This window comes from Juglans regia, chromosome 7, assembly GCF_001411555.2.
Source record: "Juglans regia cultivar Chandler chromosome 7, Walnut 2.0, whole genome shotgun sequence".
NCBI lineage: Eukaryota > Viridiplantae > Streptophyta > Magnoliopsida > Fagales > Juglandaceae > Juglans > Juglans regia.
Window position 1 is genome coordinate 29,585,173 of NC_049907.1, and position 22,872 is coordinate 29,608,044.

General features: G+C 35.6%; 1 protein-coding gene across 1 annotated transcript; it reads right to left on the bottom strand.

Moving 5' to 3' along the window:
- Positions 1-4,828: 4,828 nt before the first annotated feature.
- LOC108987591 lies at positions 4,829-20,080 on the bottom strand. The gene is made up of 7 exons (XM_018960522.2): positions 19,154-20,080; positions 14,404-14,459; positions 13,952-14,061; positions 13,682-13,841; positions 8,177-8,269; positions 7,167-7,298; positions 4,829-5,029 (listed from the first exon to the last, which is right to left on the bottom strand). The coding sequence occupies exons 1-7, from the start codon at positions 19,905-19,907 to the stop codon at positions 4,964-4,966; spliced, it is 1,371 nt and encodes a 456-aa protein (XP_018816067.1). The 5' UTR covers positions 19,908-20,080; the 3' UTR covers positions 4,829-4,963.
- Positions 20,081-22,872: the final 2,792 nt, after the last annotated feature.

The following is a 22,872-nucleotide window of genomic DNA, read 5'->3' on the forward strand; positions in this document are numbered from 1 at the left end:
TCGGTATGGGCTTACTGGAGCGGCGCATGTTTGACAAAAGGCGTCTATTAGCGATTTATGTGGCTGCTTGAGTGCTTCCAACCCCTCGTGGCAGTCGACGATAACTTTTGTTAAAACACCCAGTGCTGCTAGAGATGAAGCTTGTGCGAAATGAGAGAGGCAAAAGGGAAATGAAAGAGCGGGAAAAATAAAACAATGAGAAAAAAATGAATGGCCAGCCAATTTCACTGGCTATATTTGGCTAGCCAAAAAGTCCAAGCTAAATTTCGAGCATTGGCATTGGACTAGCCAAATGCCAATACATTTTCATACTTTGGCTAGGCATGAGTAAAATCCTTTACATTGGACTAGCCAAACCACTAAAGCTCAATATAAGAGCTACAGTAAATTAAGCTCCCTTATCATCTTTGGCTAGATACTATTCACTCTCCAAAATAATATTTTAATTATTTCTAATAATCATTATATTTTAATCTTATATAGGTGCACGGGTTTTAAAGTTTTTGACCTATCATACATTATATACATACATTATATACATAAATGTTACTTTCCATGTCCTTTCTGTTTTGTAAGTTCTTATATCCATTTCAAAAATCTATACATTATTTTAATGTCTATATTATCTAATTATTTTAAAGTCTATATTATCCATTTCAAATTTGATAAATAGTATGTTATTTTCTACTTTATTTTATTTCATTTTTCAACAGTATGTAATATATTTTGCCTGGGTTTTGTGGCATGTGGTGGTTGAATCTAGTTTGAAGAAATATATGAAGTGTATTTACAAAATATTAAAAAAATTAAATGTAAAATATTATTAAAATATATAATATTATATTATTATTTTAACTTTAAGATGGCTAGTCCAATGTGGATTTACCTAACTAAAAGTTAATGCTATAGCTAAAACTTGAAGTTCTAGCCAAAATTTAGACTTGGCAGCCAATGCTCTTAGGCCTCGTTTGGTTATACAGTTCAGATGAGATGAGATGACATATTTTGTTGAAAGTTGAATAAAATATTGTTAAAATATAAATTTTTAATATTATTTTTATTTTGAGATTTGAAAAAGTTGAATTGTTAATTATATTTTGTGTAGGAGTTTAGGAAATTTGTAATGATGAGATGAGATTTGATGAAATGATTTTGTGTATCCAAACTGGGCCTTAGTGTTGTTTTACTGAGTTTGCTATGGGGTGTGTTTTGAGCTAGCTAGCTAAACTTTGGTTAGATTTTATTTATTGACTAGCTCATTACAAGTGCTCTAAGTAATTAAGTGGGTTTTATATCTTAATAGTTACAATTCAAACCCTTATAATGCTTGGAGCCTACGACCATAATTTATTGACAAAGGAAATAAGAAAACTAAGTTCATTTATAAAAAGAATAAAGTATTTTTAATTGACAAATTACAAGACAAGAATAAAGTAATTTTAATTGACAAATTATAAAAAGAAAACTAACTTCTTGTCTTGTAGACAACGATGGAGAATTATCTTAAAGAAATGTCTGTCAAATTGCTTGACTCTCAAAGTCTCTCCGGCCTTGAGAGTTGTCAAGGTCGGAGAGTTTGTGATAGTTAAGTAATTAGACTAAAATTTAGACATTTTTTCAAGATCATTTTCCCTCGTTATCTACTCATGATAGGAAACGATTATTTGTATTGTGTGTTTGTATCTTATGTTGTTAAAGTTTCTCAAATTTTTTGTCGTTTCTCTGTTGTGCAGAGTTCATTTCTAAATACTTGCAGTTTTGAAAAACGAAGTTTTATTCAGGTTTTTTTTTAACATTCCATTATTTATATATGAGACCACGGTTTATCTATTCTTTTGTGATATAACTTCTATTTGAGACCACGATTCAGTTTTGTTGTGTTTTTCATTTCTTATATTTTTGCATTTGAATTGTTTTTTTCATAGTTTAAATGTTTAGTTATGTTGTTCCATTCAGATTTGTAACCTATTTGAACATTTCTTGTCTTTTTTATGGTTGAAGATTTTCGTGGATGTTTCTATACATTTTTGTTGTTTGGCATCTTTGTGTTGTCTTCTTTGGTTCGTGCTGGCTTGGTTATGAAATTTGCTTCATTTCTTATCTGCTTTTGATTGCTCTAATTTGTTTATCTTTGCTGCAGGCAAGCTGGAAGTACTGTTTTAGTGGTCTGTTCGTTTAAGGTTTGTTTGTATTATATTAGATGTTTCTATGAATTGAACTTAATTTTGATTCGATATTTAAACAGATTAGATCTTGTTGTTATGTTGAGGTTAGTGTTTTTGATGTAGATGTTTTGATTTGAATATATTTGAGATCTTATGGTGGACATTATGTTTTAATTTTAAATGCATATATTGTAGTTATTCCTAAATTTTTATGTATTTTGTTTATTAGTTTCTGGTTTAATATTGTAATGATTTATGTGTTTGTATATATTTAAGTTGTTATTTTTGTCTAACATGGTTGGAAGTTTTGTTTGGCTGAATGTTAGGGTTTTTATTTTTTTATACTCATTGTTCTCAACACTGTTTGTTGTTGCGTTTGTTTGTTCATAACAAAGTATTGCTTCATTCTTAAATACTTTTGAAATATTAAAATCTTTTATATTATTGTTTTTAATTTTCAATCTATAGTTATATGTTGCAAATATGTATTAACATATTACATAGTTTGTCTTTGTTTTAGAACCTTTTGTTATCAACGGTTATAAAAGAATACCTTACCTAAAAGGCATTGCCTTTTGCATAAATTTCTTTACTTTTATAGCTTTAACTTGCTAATATCTAGTCAGAACTTTCTATGCCTTTGTGTGCTTTTTCATTAAACTTATACGAAAAGACAAGGTTATAGTTTAAGGTTTTGATTAGATTGTTTATAAAAATTATGATTATTTAACTGTGGCTAGAAATAAATAATGTCAAAAAACCATTTATACCCAAGGATGTTGGGTTCAATGAGAGATTTTTATATAATAGAAGAAATTAAGTTGGTGGGCTTTTCTTTTATTCATTCCAAAAAAAATTTTGTATGTAATTTTTACCAATCCTAATAAAAAAAAAATACTCTCATCATTTGTAGTTGCTGGGCATATGTTGAGCTTGATGATGAGACAGGAAAATTAGCTGCAATTATGTTTGGCAAACTTGCAGAGGAGGCATTGGGTTGTACAACAATTGATTTAGTGAATCATACTGGAGAGGTAACTTTTTTCATTTTTGACAAAAAATACTTAATTATACTTTAAGATATCTCTTATGTTTTCTATAAAAGAATTCAACTATATATTACAACAATTAACATATAAACCATAAATAACAACTTCAATTTCTAAACTTAAAAATTCTAATAATATAATTAAATTGCTTATAAAAAACTGTTATTTTTCAGTTTTCAATTTTCTTCTGTGTAAATTATTTATACATTTGTTGATTATTTAATCTTGCTAAATATTTAATATACAGGAGCATTTACCATTTATAGAAATCATGGCATTGCAAGCTTCAGAAAAACAGTGGATGATTCAACTTGCAGCAAATCCAAACAAATTCAACCAACAACAACACAAAATTTCAATGTTGTCTCAATTGGTCCTGTCCAATATGGCCCAGAACTATAATGACGATGGAGAAAAAAACAGATTTATAACTTATCTTGTTATTTAACTTTTTTTAACATTTCTCTAAACAAATTTCTGTAAAACAATCGAAAAACCCAACTAGACAAACGTGCATTGCATGTTGCACCTCCACTAGTTTATATATAAAGCTCGATTGTGCTTAGTACAGAATTTATGTAGGACTTGGCACTTAATGTACCTTCACCTTTGTCACTCTTCCCTAAACCAACGTAGAACTTTGTGATGCATTACAATCTACCGCACTCGAGTCTTTAACATCTTCATCAAGCTATATCGTTATAAGTCACACAACTCAAGGTCCTAGATTTCTACCTAAGAACTGGCTCTAATACCATCCGTAAAAACTCAAGAATGAATCAAGCCACACATGAGTTTATAATCCAAAAGAATTGGTCAAAGTTACAGTCAACACTTCTTTGAAATCATTATAAAGCTTAATTTCTCCTGCCAAAAAACCCCTACGTAGGAATCAACACTCATATACCTCTATCATACTTATTTCACCTTTATCTTGCCTTTCTCATTAGGGGTGCTAACCCGCATGGTGCTGGACGGAGGGGAGGGGGGATGGGTGCAGGCCACCCCTATTTCTCACCCCAATATGGAACTTAGAGGAGCATTATATTAACTATTTTAATATGATATTGCAATTGAGGGCAACAGAGTTAATATGAAAGTGTAGGGTTGGGGAAGAAGGAATGATTAACAAGTTGAGGACATTTATCTTTTTTTGGTTAAACGTAGGGTTCAGAAACCATCAAAGAAAAGGACACTATATTCTATCATTTGAATTCTTCCTCATGCATAAAGTGTAGCAAAGCATTATTCACAATCCTCTGCGAGACATATGAAATGAAAGCTACAAAACATGTGCTGGAGATCCAAGCTGCACTAGTAGAAGAACAATCACATAGAAAACTATTTTACAACAATGTGACAGTACTACTTCATAAAATAAATAAATAAATAAATATTTAGTTTTTTATTTGATTTGATTTTAAACTTTGTTTAACCGCCTTTCATTTTACACAAGATTGTAAAAGGAGTCATAAAAGATATTGTGTGCGCTGCGTGGTTAGAATGTCGTGATGTTGCCAATACCCTGACAAGCCACAGGGTACGTATTAGCCCAACACCCCCACCCAAAAAACAAAAAAATAAATAAATCACAAAAAATAAATCCTCCTAAAATTAGAAGCAAATGAGTGAAGATATTTCCCAATAATAATAATAATAATAAGAGAGATTAACTGTCCAAGATATACAATATACCGCTGTAAGAATTCATCTAGAAGGATATATGATTCTTTACAAATCAATGTGTTGCTACAAAGTTACTTTTCCCGTGTAATTGCTCTCTTGTTGATCGCCAATACCTTCAGGAGAGGGCATCTACATGGTAAAGGTGAAAAGATTAGAGAAACTCGTGACTAAATTAACGCCATAAAAATAAGCTGCAATCGGGTATTAATCAGTTCCATATAGTGTAGTTAGTTACCTAACAATATGCATCTCCAAATCATTCGGTTCAAGGTTCTTTATTTACTTTTCACTACTATATTATCCTTTTTTCTTTTCCTTTTTTATATCTAAGTAAGATGAAAATTTTATTGATACGAATGAAGTTGGCGAAGCCCGTGTACACATGATGTATATAAAAGAACACCTAAATACATTCTAGGAACCAGAAATTAAGAACAGAAATCATGAACACTAGTTCCATTAAGCACAATGGCTGAAAACCATAGCAATAATGTGTGTACAAAAAACTTCTGAAAGTTCCTCCATTGTATGCTCCCTATCTTCAAAGCACCGAGCATTCATTTCCATTCAAATTCACCACATAATGCACAAATGAATCATCTTCCAAACAGCCGCCACTTGGGGACAGCCTTGAATCTCCTTCCAACAAGCTATTAACTCTTCTAAAAATCCATCACCCTCAAAGGCATAACCCAAGGCACACCAACTCTTCTAAATATCTCATCCTACAACACTCTTCTCACCTCACAATGCAGTAATAAGTGATATACTGATTCTCCATTCTTCTTGCACAAATAACACCAATCCATAACAATGAGACCCCGCTTCCTCAAATTGTCCAAAATCTTCCCAAGAGAGGCAGTCCATACGAAAAAAGCTACTTTGGGAGGCACACGAGACCTCCAAATACTCTTCCACGGGAAAGGAACATTACCATGTGATGATAACATTTTGTAATACAATCTCACTGTAAACCGCTTGCTCCCGTTAGGCCTCCACTGCATCCTATCCCCCTGTGCCATTAGACCTCCCATGGAATAAATCAAACTGAAAAATTCTGAAACATTATCCATTTCCCAATCATGAATATCCCTCCTAAATCAAACATCCCACTGATGCGATCCATGGAAAAATACCATCAGATCTGACACAGAAGCATCCCTATTGACAACAATGCGATAGAAGCTGAAAAGCCCTATAGAGAGTGCAATCTTCACACCAAACGTCGTGCCAAAATCTGATTCTAGAGCCCTCGCAAGCAACAAAACAGATTTAAGTGACAAAACTCTTCCAACTCCTCCTAATAAATTTCCATAAGCCCACACCATAATCCCCTCCCCCCCAAAACTTCGATAGAACATCAACCTCCCCAAGCACTTCCATGTCTGTGATCAATAACCTCCTTCCAAAGCGAGTCCCCCTCCAAATGGTACCTCCATAACCATTTCCCCATTAGGGCTTTATTGAATGTCCTCAAGTTGTGCACCCCCAAGCCTCCATAAGAGATTGGAGAACAAACTTTATTCCAATTAACAAGATGGAACTTTTTTTCCTCCCCCCTACTATATTATCTTGTTCCAAGGTAAGGAGTATCTAGAATGAGAGAGCAGATTGTAGGAATAATTCTCATTAAATCGTAGCATAGATACAAGGCAGTATTTATAAATTACAGCAGAATAAACAGGAAAGAATAAATTAAATGCAAACTTCTAAGGAAACTAAATCTCCTAGAATATTCACACATTTACAGCCAATATTCCCCAAGAATCCAGTAAAGTTGACCAGACAGATTTGGAAACTTTCCAACAGAGTATTTCATATTCAATGACAAACATTAGAACATGTGTGCCTGTTACTAATTTTGAAACACTGGTTTGACCCCAAGAATGGTAATGCTGCAACCTTACAAGGAATGCTGCTTGATCCACAAATTGCAAGAACATTTTTCTTTTAGTAAGCATATAATATATAGCAGGTGAAAAAGCAAGTAGTGGAAAAATTTAAACTCAGTGAAAACAATGAAAGATGGTACAGGAGACATTATTTGTCACTCATGGAACCCCTAATTCCCTATAGAAAGCTCGTTGCCCTAGAGCGTGGCAGACATAAAGCTGGAGGGTTATTACAGAGTTCTGAACGTACGCAGCTACCTCTTATCATTGTTCAGAATAATTCGTTATAATAACAACAGCAGTTAAACATCAACAGATGTTCAGGAAATTTAGCATTTACTATATGGAGGCAAGAGAGAAATATAAGGACGCACCAAACCCAGAGCTTCAGTTGCACTTCTACTACTCTCTTCACCGCAAACAGTGATGAGCATATTCAACAGATATTCTCTCTGTTCTACTTTCAAGTGTTTCTCCAGGCCTCGAGCAACCATCTCCATCTCAGGCTGCAGAAACACATCCATCAGGAATAACAAAGAAACCTAGGGATAAACCATCACAAAACTACTGCATTCACAAATGAAATGAATCCTAAGCAAGCACACAAGAATTACCATGAAAATATTTTATCTAGATTGCATTATTATAAATGGAATTTTTCATAGGGCATCAAGAACCTGATTTCCACGGGTAAGAAAACTATTTCTTATAGCATCCCTATCATCCTTTTTAATGTTCAGCAATAAGCCATAGTGATGAAGCACCCAACCATTTAATATGCTCACTATTTAATTTTCCAACAGTATGACCAGAATTATGTAGTCCATCCAACAAGCAGTCCATTTGACCAGGATTTTTCCACCCCTGAAGCTTTAACGCTTCTATGCCATAATAACCTCAGGTTCGACCAATTAGAGACTAACAGGTCAAAGTTGCTATTATGCTTCCACTACGGGGAAAATTCGTGAATGGGCTTGCTTAGAATCATTGTAAGCTACCTAACTGTTAGGAGGAAGTAGGTACAATATACTGAAACAGGTGCCAGAACAGAATACTTGTTCATATGCTCTTATTCTTTTATCTTGACTTAGAAGACCTGCAGTAGAATTGCTAAGAAGCCTTCCGGCACCGAGACCAGATAAACAGAGATAGGTAAAATGAAGATGAGGTAAATATAACTGGGAACTGAGAAGAAATTAAGAGTATGTGGTCCTAATTATCAATGGTCGGAACACTGGCAATTGTGTACAACTAAAAGGCAAAGAATGCCCTTTACTACTGTCATCAAAAGTAAATTCCATAGAAAAAAACACTTAAAAAGGAACAATTAGATAGGGAAATATCTAAAATCGTACAGTAGATATTGGAAAACTATATCACATACAGAGTACTCCTCAGGAGGAAATATCCGCAGGATAAGGCATATCTTTGACAGTTCTAGTTTTTCTTCAGCATGTTTACCTTGAATTTGCAAAGCCTGCAGTCAAATGGATAACAGATAAAACCAAAATTTAGCCAATTAATAAATGAACTAAAAATGTTTATTAAGGATAAATTTTACCAATCTGTCTTGACTCTTGAGGTTGAGGGAAATGTAAGGGGACTGACTACCTATTTCCAGAAACAACACTCAGCTGTGATCCATAATATATATTGACTATCACTCGTGTGCCATGACAAACTGTGACACAAGATTCTTTTTTTTTATTTATTTTAGTTGAATATTAGGGGTGATTTTGTTCACGGGTCGTGTTCGTGTCATGTCAAGTCATGAATATTTGATTATATGGCAACCCGAACACAACTCATTAAGCAAAATGGGTCAGACCTTTAAACTTTAACATGACCCATTTAAATAACGGGTGACATGACACGACCTTTTTAATAATTAATTAGAAATGGGTCAACACGACATGACCCGTTTCAACCCGTTTTATATGAACGGGTTGAATTGACCGCATAACCCATTTGACCTAATTAACATAATTTTACATAAAAGTTAAAAGTTATATTTATTAGTAGACGCAATATTTCAAAAAAAAAAATAAGACTACCTACTAACAAAAATATCAATATTTCTTAAATTTTAACCTATAATAAAACTGATATTACAAACCCAACAATAACAAATATGAGCATAGGTTCAAAATTATAATCCAAACAATAAAAACATATGCATATTGGGGAGTGGGGGCGGCGTAAGAGAATGACAGATGAGTGATAAGTTAGGGTTTTTTAGTTTTTAGGGTTAAGAGGGTATAATTGTAATTTTGAAATAAAATTTAAACGGGTTAAGTGGGTTGGCCCGTTTATTAATTGTGTCTTAACAGGTCAACCCGTTTGACCCAAACCTATTTATATCAAACCCAAACCCGCTAATTTCATATCATGTTTGTATTGGATTCACGGGTCTTGTCACATACTGCCACCCCTATTGAATATCATCCTAATCAGCACAAATAATGATTGCTAAACCAAGAATGGCTACATATCAATTGCAGCATCAAGAGTATGGTGGCATTTTTCAAAATAGAAGGTAATCCCTAATATTTCTCCAAAACTTGAGGGAGGCTAGTGCAGTTTACCCTTATTTTTTTCTAGCTAAATATTGATTTAATATATATATATATAAATATAAAGTAGACATTTTAGTTGGTTTAGATTCAGAAATGAGATGAGATGATTTTAGATGAAAGATGAAAGTTGAAAAAAATATTATTATAATATTATTATTGTTTCGGAATTTGAAAAAGTTGAATTGAGATTTAAAAAAATTGAATTGTTTATTATATTTTGTGTAAGAATTTGGGAAAATTGTAATGACGATATGAGATAGGATGAGATGAGATGAAACACTTTTTGAATCCAAACAAAGCTACCACAAATATTTGTAAGATTGGTAAAAGGGCTGACATTTAGGTTGTTGAACTAAACAATTCTTAGCAACATTCTGATTACATTTCATACTGATATATATTTTTTGATAGGTCAGATTAAACCGATATTACATATAAAGAAAATTCAAATCACAGTAATCCAGTCCCATGATTTGTCAAACCTAAGTTCTTTGGTACCCAAACTTAAGATACGATATAATCACCGCTCTATGGAAGAGTAAAGAACGCCATTGACTATTAACTATGGACAACTTGAGAAAGTGTGGACTTATTGTGATGGATGTATGGAGAATGATTCCTTTATCTCTCATGTGTTGTATTTGGCTTGAAAGGAATGGCTGGAGCGAGAGTGTTCTCTGGATGAGCTTGGAAGTTTCTTTTTCCAAACCTTATTTCTTTGGGATTCTGCTAGTGTATTCAATGGAGCTACCTTTCATGACTTTCTTGTAGGGGTGTAACCAGTTCGGTCCGGTCCGGTCCGGTTTTAGACAAAATTTAGGACCGAACCAGTATATACCGATTTTGCATTTTTCAAAACCGATTACGCCTCGGTAACCCTCCTAAACCGGTACCTCCGGTTTTACCGGTTTTCGATTTTTTTAAAATGTAAAAAATATATAATAAAATGTTAATTCTTATGATAAAATATTATTAATAATTTAATATATATTTTATATTTAAAGCATATGATCAATTAAATTTTCATCTTTAAGATTAAACTTTTATTTTATAAATTATAATAACATTATCTTATATATAATTATATTAATAACATATAATCAAACAATTACAAATAATTATAATCAAATAATTATAATTATAGGAACCGGTTCCGGACCGGACCAGTTCAAAACCGGACCAACCGGTTCGGTCTGGTTTTCCGGTTTAAATTTACACCCCTACTTTCTTGTACAATTTTCTAGCTCTTACCTTGTTACTAGGTGTTCTCATTTGTATGCTTCATGAGTACTTGGGATATGCCTATTTACTTGATTCAGTAAAACTTATTTACCTATAAAAAAACACCCATTCAAATCGTACAAAAATAAATCCAAATAAAATAGGAGAAAAGTAAATCATCACATTCCTTCAAGTTTAGCAGGTCCTTATCATTGTTGAAATTACTGCAACGAGAGAGTAAGTTCTTGATTAAACTCAAATAAACTATTAATCCAAATTAAATTGGGGTCTACAGCATGAAGGGTAGCAAGAATGCTGTTCATGTTTGGAAGATGATTCCTTCTTGTCTCATGTGATGCCTATGGCTTGAAAGGAATGAGAGATGCTTTGAAGACAAAGAACGTTCATTGGGAGAACTTAGGGATTTTCTCTTAAGTACTTTGAATTTGTGGGCTAAACATTTTGTAACGGAAGATAATTTCCAGAATCTGTTTTAGTTTTCCTTTTGTTTTTGGAAAATAGTAGGTATTTCCTTTGTATACGTCCTGTGTACTTGGGCTTATGCCTATTTCTTGGGAATAAAATCTTTTATTTACTTATAAAAAAAAAAAAAAAAAAAAAAAAAAAAGATACCCAAAATGATTGCTCTTTGGCAGCTTCTTCTTTTTTTTTTTTAAGTAAAATTTTATTAATAAGCCCAAGTACACAGGGATATACAGGAGAAAACACCTATCTAGGAAGAAGATATAGATACAAGGATATCATGAACATTAAGCCCATTAAAATCTAAAGCTATTGCCCAGAAAAGAAGTGTGTTGAAACAGAATCTTCTGAGTTCCTCTAACAAGCCTTCCTTGTCTTCAAAGTACCGATCATTCCTATCCCTCTAGATGCACCAAAAAAGGCAAATGGGAACCGTCTTCCATATTGCTACGATTTGTGGGGTACCATGAGTATTTCTCCAGCTGGCTAGAAGATCAACCACCCTCCCTAGCATAACCCAAGCTAACCCAATTCTGCCAAAAAAACCATCCCATAGGGCCCTGGCAACCTCGCAATGAGTAGCAAGTGATCCATAGTCTCCCCACTTTTCCTACCCCTACAGCACCAGTCAATCACAATAATATGATTTTTTTGTCGATCTCCATGGTCAAGATCTTCCCTAAGGCCACTGTCCATACGAAGAAAGCAACCTTTAAAGGTACCTTACTCTTCCAAATGTTCCTCGAAGGGAAGTGGTTATTCTACTTAGTAGTGATGGCCCTATAAAATGAACTAACCAAGAATTTCATTACATCTTATCTACCTCTTGAACCCTTATTCTGGTAGGGCACAAAAACTAAAGAATACGGCAAGAACCCCCCCCCCCCCAACTTCCCAATCATGGGCCGCCCTGAGTAATTGGACGTTCCATCGAATAGAACCACCCAAGGTCTCCAATATCTCTGCCACCGATGGCTCCTCTTTGCACACAATCCTATATGCATAAGGGAAAGTGTTTGCGCCCTATCGCCACACCAAATATCATGCCAAATATTGATCCTAGATCCATCCCCCACTACAAATTTAATTTGAGAGAAAATCACCAAACCCCTTCTAATTCTTTTCCACAAACCCACAACATAAGCACCTTCTGCCTCCAAAGAGCCCCAGCCCCCCAAGTACCACCATATTTGGAGTCTATCACCACCTTCATAATGCCTCCCCCTCTTGATGATAATGTCATAGCCATTTTCCGAGAAGAGCTCGATTGAACATCTTTAGATTTCGGATCCCCAAACCGCCACAAAATATTGTGGAGCATACCTTATCTCCATTGACTAGGTGAAATTTAAATTCTTCACCTAGACCACTCCAAATCCCGTTGGAGCTTCTCTATGCGATTTGCCACCCCAATTGCAATAGGGTACAAAGAGAGAAAATAAGTAGGCAAACTTGAGAGTGTACTCTTGATTAAGGCTCGGTTTGGATTGAGAGGGGCTCTCAACCCATCTCATCTCATTCTATCTCATCATTGCAACTTTTACAAATTCTCACACAAAATATAATAAACAATTCAACTTTTTCAAATCCTAAAACAATAATAATATTCTAACAATATTTTATTCAACTTTCATCTCATCTCAACTCACTATCCAAACCTAACCTAAGGTGATCTGACCACTTTTCGATAAGTATAACCTTTTCCAACTTGCCAACATTTGCTCAATCTTCTCAATCACTTCATTCCATATGGCCTTTGCCTTGAATGTTGCTCCCAGAGGAAAGCCAAGATATTTCATGGGCAGAGAAGACACCTTGCATCCTGGCATTAAGTTGTTGGCATTCCCCACTGAAATCATTTTGGACTTGGAAAGGTTCACCTTTAATCCCGACACAGATTTTGCTCTGTGGCAGCTTTTGAACCTCACATTTTAAGATCCCTCCATCTCTTTTGCTACTTTTGATAAATTTCCACTCAATATGCTCAAGTTTAGATCTATTTTGTCTCAAATCCATAGATTATAAAAAATCCCTTTAAATTTCCGACTTAGAGTTATGAATTGCTCTCATCTCATTAACTAGCACAATATCATCCAAAAAAAGGGAGCATGTTACATTCACTAGGGGAGAGAGAGAGAGAGAGAGAGAGAGAGAGAGAGAGAGAGAGATGACAAACAAAGTATTTTAGCTGAGCCTCTCAAAGCAGAGATCCCAAAAGCAAACGGAAAAGTTCATTCTGGACAAAACTTGGTAATTCCAGCTCCTCAAGAAAAAGATAAAAAAAAATAAAAATCTGGTATTCCTGAAATCCTAACCGTGATGCCGTAAAGGATCAGAATTTCAAAAGTTTTCCAAAATACAATGAAATCTAAAAATTTCCCTGAAGTGAAAAATACTAGTGTCTTTCACATTCCAACACATAGTCCGCACTTTGTGCAAGATAATGTTGAAATACCAGTGACATTCTGAAATGGTAAAAACTCTCCAGGTTTTATTGATATAGTTCATTCCTATTAGAAAGCCTATACTGACAAGAGGCAAAACTTTTGTTCACTCAATTACCACAGCACATCATTATCAAATCATAAGAATGAAAATAGAAAAATTACCCAAGCCTGTAGAAATCGTGAACGTGTACGTGCAGCAACAGCTGCTGAAACGATTCTTGCAGCACGGATTCTTTCAAGCCCAATGTTTTCAGCCAGACCAGCAACAAATTGCGGGGCATCTTCATCATAAATCTGAACAAAGGTGGAGTGACTTGGTACCCTGCAATATTCCTTAATAAGTTACACCACAATGAGAAAATATGTGCAGCAGAAAGGTGGAGGTGACAGCTAGATATACAGTATTTGATTTACACAGGCCTGACAACAAACCTGCTGCAAGAATTTAATACAAAGTCAACGGAAGCACGATAAAAGGAATCACGTGTATTTGTTGTGTCAAAGGAGACCCGTACTCCAGATGTCCTGCATATTTGACGTAACTGCTCACCATACAGGAAAGGAAGAGTACAATGCATTGTGGAAAATCAGTTCATGAAACAAGATATTGTAGTTAAACATTACAATAATTGCAAAAAAAAAAGTTATCCTAGTACAGATGCGAATTCAATTATAGACTGTTTTTGAATTTTGTAAAATGAGTTCAAAAGAAACACAGACAGGAAAAAGAAAAATATCAACCGTTTTCTAAGCAGAGAATATGCATTCATTTTTTTAAAAAAGGATAAAAGTTGAATAGCTTTAAAGAACTTTTCAACCATCATACTAAGTGAAACTATGCATACATATTGGCAATCAAAGGAAAATGTAAAAGAAGCACTGACTTGAACAATATCATCCTCCATTATGTCCTTCCCGCCCATTCTATTGTCGATGATCACTGGAAATCAAGTGGAGGAATTGTGATTTGAAGAATTAAAGCATGACCATAATATCATGACAACTTGAGAAATGCATAACATTTACCAACAAAAAACACTAAGTCCAGCGATAAGATGAAGTTAAGAGAAAATTTACCATACTAATGGACAGAGAAATTCAAAAGACTAGTTTATTGATGCAAACACAAATGACACAGATGCGATAATTCTGATGCACCTAATCTTACACAACAAATAGACAAACTTCACAAAATCACATCTGCCAGCCAATCAACACCTCATTTAGTAAAATTAAGATTCCATAAGACAAGGTTGATGACTCGTGCAACATGCATAAATTTTTTATAAAATATTTTCTTTTATAAGTGCAAAATGACAAGTAAGATAAAATTTTATTACGATCAAGAAAGGTGTTACCCTATACAAGAAGTATACAAGAGATCCTCCAAACTAAGAAAAGGAAAAAGTTCTAAAAATTCTTGAGTAGTAGAAACAGAAAAAGCTCCAGTAGTGTGGAACACTGTCCAATAAAAAAGGGTATTAAAGAAACATGACTTGAGTTCCAACACTAACGTTTCATAATATTCAACACTATGCTCATTTCTTTCTCTCCAAATACATCACAATAAGCACAATGGGGTCATCCTCCGCAAAAGTGTGCACAAATGGCTACAAAACTGCCCCATCTCAAATAGCCAAAAAAATATTCTAGTATGTATATAAGGTGATTCACCTTTTCAGTATTCTTCTTAGGCATGAAACACCAATTACTCCCTATAATACCTCATTTTCTCACATTATTTAGGGTAAGACTCTTCCCTAAGGCCGCTCCAAATGAAGAAATGCACTCACTTCCTTCAAAGTAGTTTCCAAGAAAGTGAGTGCTAACTTTTTTTTTTTAACACTTCTTTCCTCAATGGGTCACAAAACATTTTATCTTCACCATTATGTCCCACCCGACTTGAATACATTCGGTCAAAGGAATGTGAAGAGATCCACCTCCAACTTGTGGGCCTCCCTGGCAAAATTGACACACAACTATATAGAATCATGCAAATTTGTAGTATCTACCAAATAGGCACACTTAAAATGACCTATTCTGAATAACTTCAGTAAGGCATTTTACAAAGATTGGTCACCTCGCCAAACAATATACCAAAAGCAGATCTTGGACCCGCCACTCGCAACAAATCTAGCAAAGTGGAAGAATTCTCCTAATGTTTTCCTAGAGACCAAACCCAAAAACCAGTTTACATAGAGGGGACAGCAACCACCGCCCAAGATTCCACACTTCGTATCCGCTAGCCCCCTCCAAAGGCTCTATCTTTATAGGCATAACACCACCAACATTTCCCCAAGAGAGCACAATCAAATAGGATTAAGGGCTCGTTTGGACACTTGGAGTATCTCATAATTCTATGAATAGTAGTGAAATGGTCTATGAATAGTAGTGACATAATTTGAGTTATGATGTTTTATTGGGAATTGGGAAAGAAGATAGAAAAAGTTGAATAAAAATATTATAAAGTTAAAAATTTGTTTTTTTTTAATATGATTTTTGTTTTGAAGTTTGTAAAAACTGTAACGATTAGATGAAAAAATTAAAGATTTGAAATTGAGGGGAGAGAGAAAATCGTACACATTTTCTCAAGTACATTTTTTTTTTCTCTCACGAATTTTCATCCCGGTGTGTTCATGAATGCTTGAGCGTCTGTGTTTGTTTGGTTGGGAAGAAAAATGGCTTCTTTGAAAACTGTTGTGATTGAACTGAAAACTTTTGAGGTGTTAAGGGAGGGCCGATGGTTGATCCTTACCGAAAGAGAGTGGAAATTTGTGAAAAGCATGAGGTTGGAGTTAGCCATTGCACGGTGGTTTAGCAAAGCCCTAGAGGATGGCGGGAATGATAGGAGGAAAGGGTTTTATGCAGGCCATCGGGAAGGGGACAGGGGCTTCGCGGTATAGAGGTGCACAAATGCTCAAGGTGTTTTCATGGCTCTGGAAGAGCATCGAGGGGGTGGGCGTCGTAACTGCATCTTTGTTCTTGATGGCAGAGACGGTAGGGGATGGTGGAAACTAGTGGAGGTGCTGAGAGAGGTTGTTCATTTTGGTGGGCTGACACCATCTACGACGATGGTAGCACCTCTTCCATTGCCTTTTCAGTCGTATAAGGAGGCTCTCCAACAACCGAGGCCTTTGGTTCTGTCCCGTCAACTAGACAGGAGGGCTGCCAGTGGGGATGCCTTGTTTGTATGTGGCGCCGTTTTAACAGGGACTTAGGGACGTGAGGTTGGTGGCAAGGGGCATGTTGGCCTTCAAAAGGAAATGATCCTGCGGGTAATGGCTGACATGTAAAAGCAGTTGGGGGAATTGCAATGTAACCTCAATTGGATGAAACGGTGCGTTGAGGAGGAGAGAGGGTTGGGAATGGGCTCAGGCTTGGAGGATGGGCTTTCTAATGGGGCAAGCCCCTCTATTTCTAGGGCTAAGTAGACCCACAGGCTACCTATTAAGGGGATTGGAGACAGGCCCATAGGGCGATCCAAGGGCAAGGAGCCTATGGTGCTCTTGGGGGGGTTAGCTGCGGGCCTGACTCAAGGTTTGGGTGGTGGGCCTTTCACGAGCAAGGGCCCCTCCAATGGCCCCAAGCCTTTCTGGTTTGGGGGAGAGAACAAACCCAGCGGATCTGTTTGGAGGCGTTGCGGGGCTTCCTAGCCACCCGCCACAGTGGGCTCTGTTGATGGCGGTGAGTCTCAGCCTTCGGATCCGGCGAAAAGTCTGGAGATCCCGACGAAGGTAACGGAACCCGTTTCCGAGTGCGCAAATCCATGCGACGTGGCTTCTCTCACCTCGGGTGTCTCTGACTTGATGGAACCTATACAGAACAGATTGATGGAGGTTGCTGGACCATCGGCGGCAGCCGTAGCTCCGATGCGACCGCCGGCAACTGTATTTTCTTCTGGGGGGCTCTGATGGAGGTGGCTAGACAGTTTTTGTCACAGCAGATGAGTGGGGAACCTGTACAGAACAATAAATGTCATATTTCAATCCATAACGTTTTTAACACTTTGTCCTCCTTCTAACTGCCTGACGAGAGCTTGAAGTGTAGGGTCATCATTATATGAAGCTTTAATCTCTGTAATCCATGTAGGACGAGGTAAAGAGAAAACGGGAAAATAGGGTGTGTAGCAACATGAAGGTGAAGAGCAAGTCAATGGTAAAAACATAGCATAAGAGCTTTGAAATCCATCTCTTTTGGAAAGGGGTACCAACCCTTTCTTCCAATGAAAACTTCAAGCCCTGGTAATCACTTTTAACTTTAAATGACTTGCCAAAAAAATGGCCTCTCCATTTCCTTACTGAATGAATCAATGCTGAAAGCTCTTTCTCATAAGTAGAAAGAGTGAGGGACCTTCCCTTCAAAGCCTGATTGAGTTAAGCAATGTCCCTATCCTATTGCATTTTTTAATACTACCTCATTAGATGCATCACATTCAACAACAAATGTCTTATTAAAATCAGGTAAGCCCGGCGGCCTTAGTGGGCTTGTAATTGCTGCTTTGAAACTTTGGAAGACCTCAGTTGCAATAGTTTTCAACAAATCCATTAGGGGAGTTGCAAACTGCCTGTAATCCTTGATGAAGTTTTTTGTAGTAACCAGTCATTCGATGTTGATTGTCACTCCTACAAATTTTACTCTGTCCAAATAAGGCCATCAATGCCAACCACAAGGTGGGTAGTAAACTATTTATACCAAAATACAGAATTATCCAATAATGGATTCGTGTTGCATGTGCAGAAGAAGTGGCGAAACAATAGAACATTTGTTTTTACATTGTGAGGTGGCTAGCAATCTTTGGAATGCCATTTTTTGTTTGTTCAGCCTAGATTGGGTCATGCCTCACAATGTGGAGGAAATGTTGGCTTGTTGGAAATATAGGTTCAAATGTTCATTAATTAGAGACCAACAACAGTCAAAACCAGAATCATCTTCCACAAAGCTTATCTCTATGAACATTTGAGCCTACATGGCAACAGTCAAACCCTTTGTTCACAACTAACTTTGCATCTTTCAAGCTTTATACTAAGTGTTTATTATTAGCACCATGGGAGGCTTGGGCCCTTCTGTTTGGCATGGCAGGAAAATCCCGTAGATAATATTTTTTTATTGGCACCGGGTGTCTAAGAACAAAATCCAAACTAATCCCGGGAGTGCACGGGCCCTCGGCAAGGAGTTTCTTATAAGTGCACATCGAGTAATTCAAGGAAAAGTTCCCCCAGTCCAAATGGTCCCTAGAAATTGCTTGCATTCAAGTGTATTCGAACCTTGGACCTGAAGGGAGCATACCACCAAGACCAAGGCCTTTACCAGATCATGAAGAAAATATTAACAATCACAAGGTTAAAATTTACAGGCAGTCCTCTAATTGTATTATAAGTATCCTGCTTTTTTTAGGATTATACTATCTTTTAGCGAGAACGAGAAAAGTGGTTATTTCACTCGACAGAATATTCATGAAAATTCAAACAGTTATAAAATACTTGAATTTCTGACTGCCAGAGTATAGCAGCAAATTCAGCAATTAGCAGTAAATCTAAAATTCAGGCCAACAATAAATCAAACAATTCGACAACCAGAACAAAAATACAAAAATTCCAACAAAGTTATAAAAAAATAAAAAAAAAGAACACTGACCTCGAACCAACCTGTCGGCTTCCCTCTGATACTCCTGCTTATTCATCACAAAACCCGGGGGCGACACCGAAACCGGCCACCATTTCGGTAACTTCTTCTCCAGTGCCCGTACCCGATTCTTCGGAACTCTCTCCGATACTCCCACGTTGGCGCGCAAAGCCGGCGATAGAGGATTGCCGGAAACCCTAAGATTGCTCTCCCCGCTGACCCTCTTTCCAACAACGACTTCTCTTCCCCCAAGGCTCCGGTCCCTGCGCACCACAACCGGTCCGTTCCCGAACCCGGAACGACGCCGAAGAAAGCCCAAGCCCAATTTATACAAAACCGAAAACGAAAAAACCAAAACGAAGCCGCAAACCACTAAACCGCCCACAAACTGAACCGTAGAGCGGCGGCACGAAACGACAAGCCGACGGTCATAGTCGAGGGTGATGAGAGTTTGTAGGTCTTCGTAAGCGTCTCTGGCAGAGGAAAGGAATTCGTGGAGATGGGAGTGCGAGGTTTGGAGGAAAGACGAGGTATGGGAGGTAAGGAGGTTGAGGTCGATGACGGTTTGGAGCGTAGGGTCAGGGGAGGGGTCGGCCGTGGAGGGGTCAGAGAAGAGCCTGGGATTCTTTCGGCGGTGGGTACGACGGCGTCGAGGGGCTGAGAAGGAGCAGGAGAGGTGGAGAGGTATGAGACGGCATTGGTGGCGTAGGAGAGAGAATCCAGAAAGAGAATGAGGAGTGTAGATTAGAGTGTTTGCAGAGTTCATATAGAGATATTGCGTACGGGTTGGCTTTTGTGGATTGCGGGGAGAGGATCTGTGAAGAGTTGTAGGAGTTTGCTGCTGCTGCTGCTGTTGCCTAGAGAGTGGTTTGGTTGGTTCTACGGCTTCACTCTGTCTGTCTCCCACACCTCAATTTCAATAGCTGCAACGATAACTGCCAAACTCACAAGGCATTGACCAGAAAGCGAACAAGACAAAACTTGAGTACAACACTACAGAGGATCAATCATCAAGGCACTGTTTTAGGTTTTTTTTCTCTTGTATTTTGTTTTTTGTTTTTTGTTTTTAAATAACATATAATCTATCACTTTTATCTTTTTATTTAACCACACGGTAATATAAAAGATAATAAATAAAAAATTTCTTTAAATAATACTACTTAGCCATATGAAATTTATTATTTAGATACATTTCTTGACGTGATACCATCATATGAAATCATATATTTAATTAAAAAAATTAAAAACACAAATACAGAAAGATAGAGAGAATCTAAAATTTTAATCTTCTTCTTTCTATATTTTCATATGCCCTTTTAGTCTAAATATAATTTTATATTTTTTTTATAAATTATGTGTCATGTCAAGAGAACTATTTTAGCAGTAAGTTTCAAATAACTCAATAGTAATACTCTTTGAATTTAGATTTTTTTAATATTATTTATTTTTACAGATAAGAAGAAATGAGATAAAAATTAAAAGTTGAATAAAATATTATTAGAATATATTCTTTTAATATTATTTTTATTTTGATATTTGAAAAAGTTGAATTATTTATTTTATTTTATATAAAAATTTAAAAAAAATTTAATGATTAGATTAAATGAGAATGATTGTATAAACAAACAAGGCTAGGGTTTTGCCTTTTTCCTTTGCAAACTATACCTTTCAAAAGAACACAAGCTTTATTCCAAAAATGGCAAAGCAAAAATAATGGAACTACAATTACTTAACAATTCGTTTATAAGCATTCTATATTCGAGTCTGATTGGCTCGCGTCATAAAAAACTCTGCAGATTTTTATTTAGGTTTTCAATTTTATTATAACAATCCTTAAAATTGTAAATAAATAAATAAATAAATAACCAATCGTAGGAATATTATTACTCGACGAAAGGATCATCGCCATAAAGGGCCATTTTCTAAGAAATCTCGCTATGGGATTGCAACAGATTGGACTTGATTGCTTTAGGGGATGAATCTTTCTACACTCTTATCCTACATATTTTACTATCAACCAACAATCTTTTTTTAAAAAATATAGAATAAGATTGCAATGCTTTATTATTCTAGACTTGTTTGCTACTATTATTATTACCATTATCGTTGCTATAACTTCACCCTTTTTATACCACTCTTCTAGATTGGTATAGTTTTCATCTTTTCGACAACAACAATGTAACTTTCATTGTCATTATTCTTATTATCATTACAATCTACGCTATTATCATTATTATTGATATAAAAATGTTATTTTATCTCTTCATTTTGACAGTTCATGTATTTAATTTTTTTTTAATTTTTATTACTTAATAATTAAGTAAGTAATTTTTAATGTTTTGATATATTTTTTATTTTTTAAAAATATTTAAATATGTTTAAAAAATATAAAAATAAAGATTTATACTAGCGGGCATGCCTAACAGTCAAAACCGAACCGCACGCTAGCAATACCTAATATTGATATCACTATGTTTATTGTCGCAAACACCCATACATGTTTCACAATATACTGTTATAGAACACGTCTCACATCCAACGAGTTTAGTTTCAACAAGAACCTAAGTTAAACCTTATCGTTCTCCTTTTTCAATATCATTGTCAAAGTCATCGTCAGGCTCATTTACCATCGATAATATAACTCCTCAAATTACTTAAAGCATTGATATGGGTCGAGATTCAAAAATATCTCGAATTGAGTATTTTTTTTATATATTTTTTTAATTATTGTAAATATTTAAAAAAATAAAAAATTCATAATATCATTAAAAAATATTTTTTTAATTATTCAATAAATAAAAAATTTCCGTTTGAAACACTATTTGAATCTCGAATTCGAAACCCAAAGTATTTCTCAATTACTTAATGACTTTTACATATTGTCCTTCAAACAAAGAAAAATTGAATTGATGGGATCAAAATTGGATTATAATTTTAATGCAGCAAAACCCAAACATTGGAAGCCTTAAGAATGTGACCGTTGTTGTAATAACAATAAGAACAATTAACCATTGGTGGGACTAGAGACATGAATACACCCATATGTACAAAGTAATGTGTAAGTAAAACGTGATATCCCATCAAAGGTTCAATTAAAAATTCATATGGTGTTTCACGCAACATCACATTTTATTGACATACAAAGCATGCAGGAGGAGATGGGGTAGCTGGTGACAGAGGTTTGGGATTGATGCCTCTCTTGATTACTCGACACAAAAAGCTCTTCAGTTATATCGACTATTTCGTTTCTTATGCTTTACTTGGAAGTATTATCTGCCTTTTCGTTGCCAGGAGATGCTCTTCTTAACATGTACGATAATAGAAAGAATGAGAGTGCACAACGGATTTGGCTTGCCTCTGGTGGCTCATTAACAGGACATCTCTTGTTCTAATTGTTAGGCGTAGACACAAATTCTTTTCCAATAAACGGTGAAGATTCCAACTCATGGCTTATAAAATTCTATTTTACAAGCATCTGCTATAACTTTTATGTAGACCAACAACTCGTCATATTATATATGTATATAGTTCACTATAAATATAGTATATGCTGTAGTTATATGAAATATATACCTGTATATATAATTCACTATTTTATGAGTGTAAAGGGGTTTTTCCCCCTATCGGCTCTTAAGGGAAGCCCACGAGAGACCACCAGGATACTAGTCAGGAGAGCCCAATCGGGGCTAACAACCCCAACCCCCCTCTAAAAGGAGTCAGTGGGCTTTTGC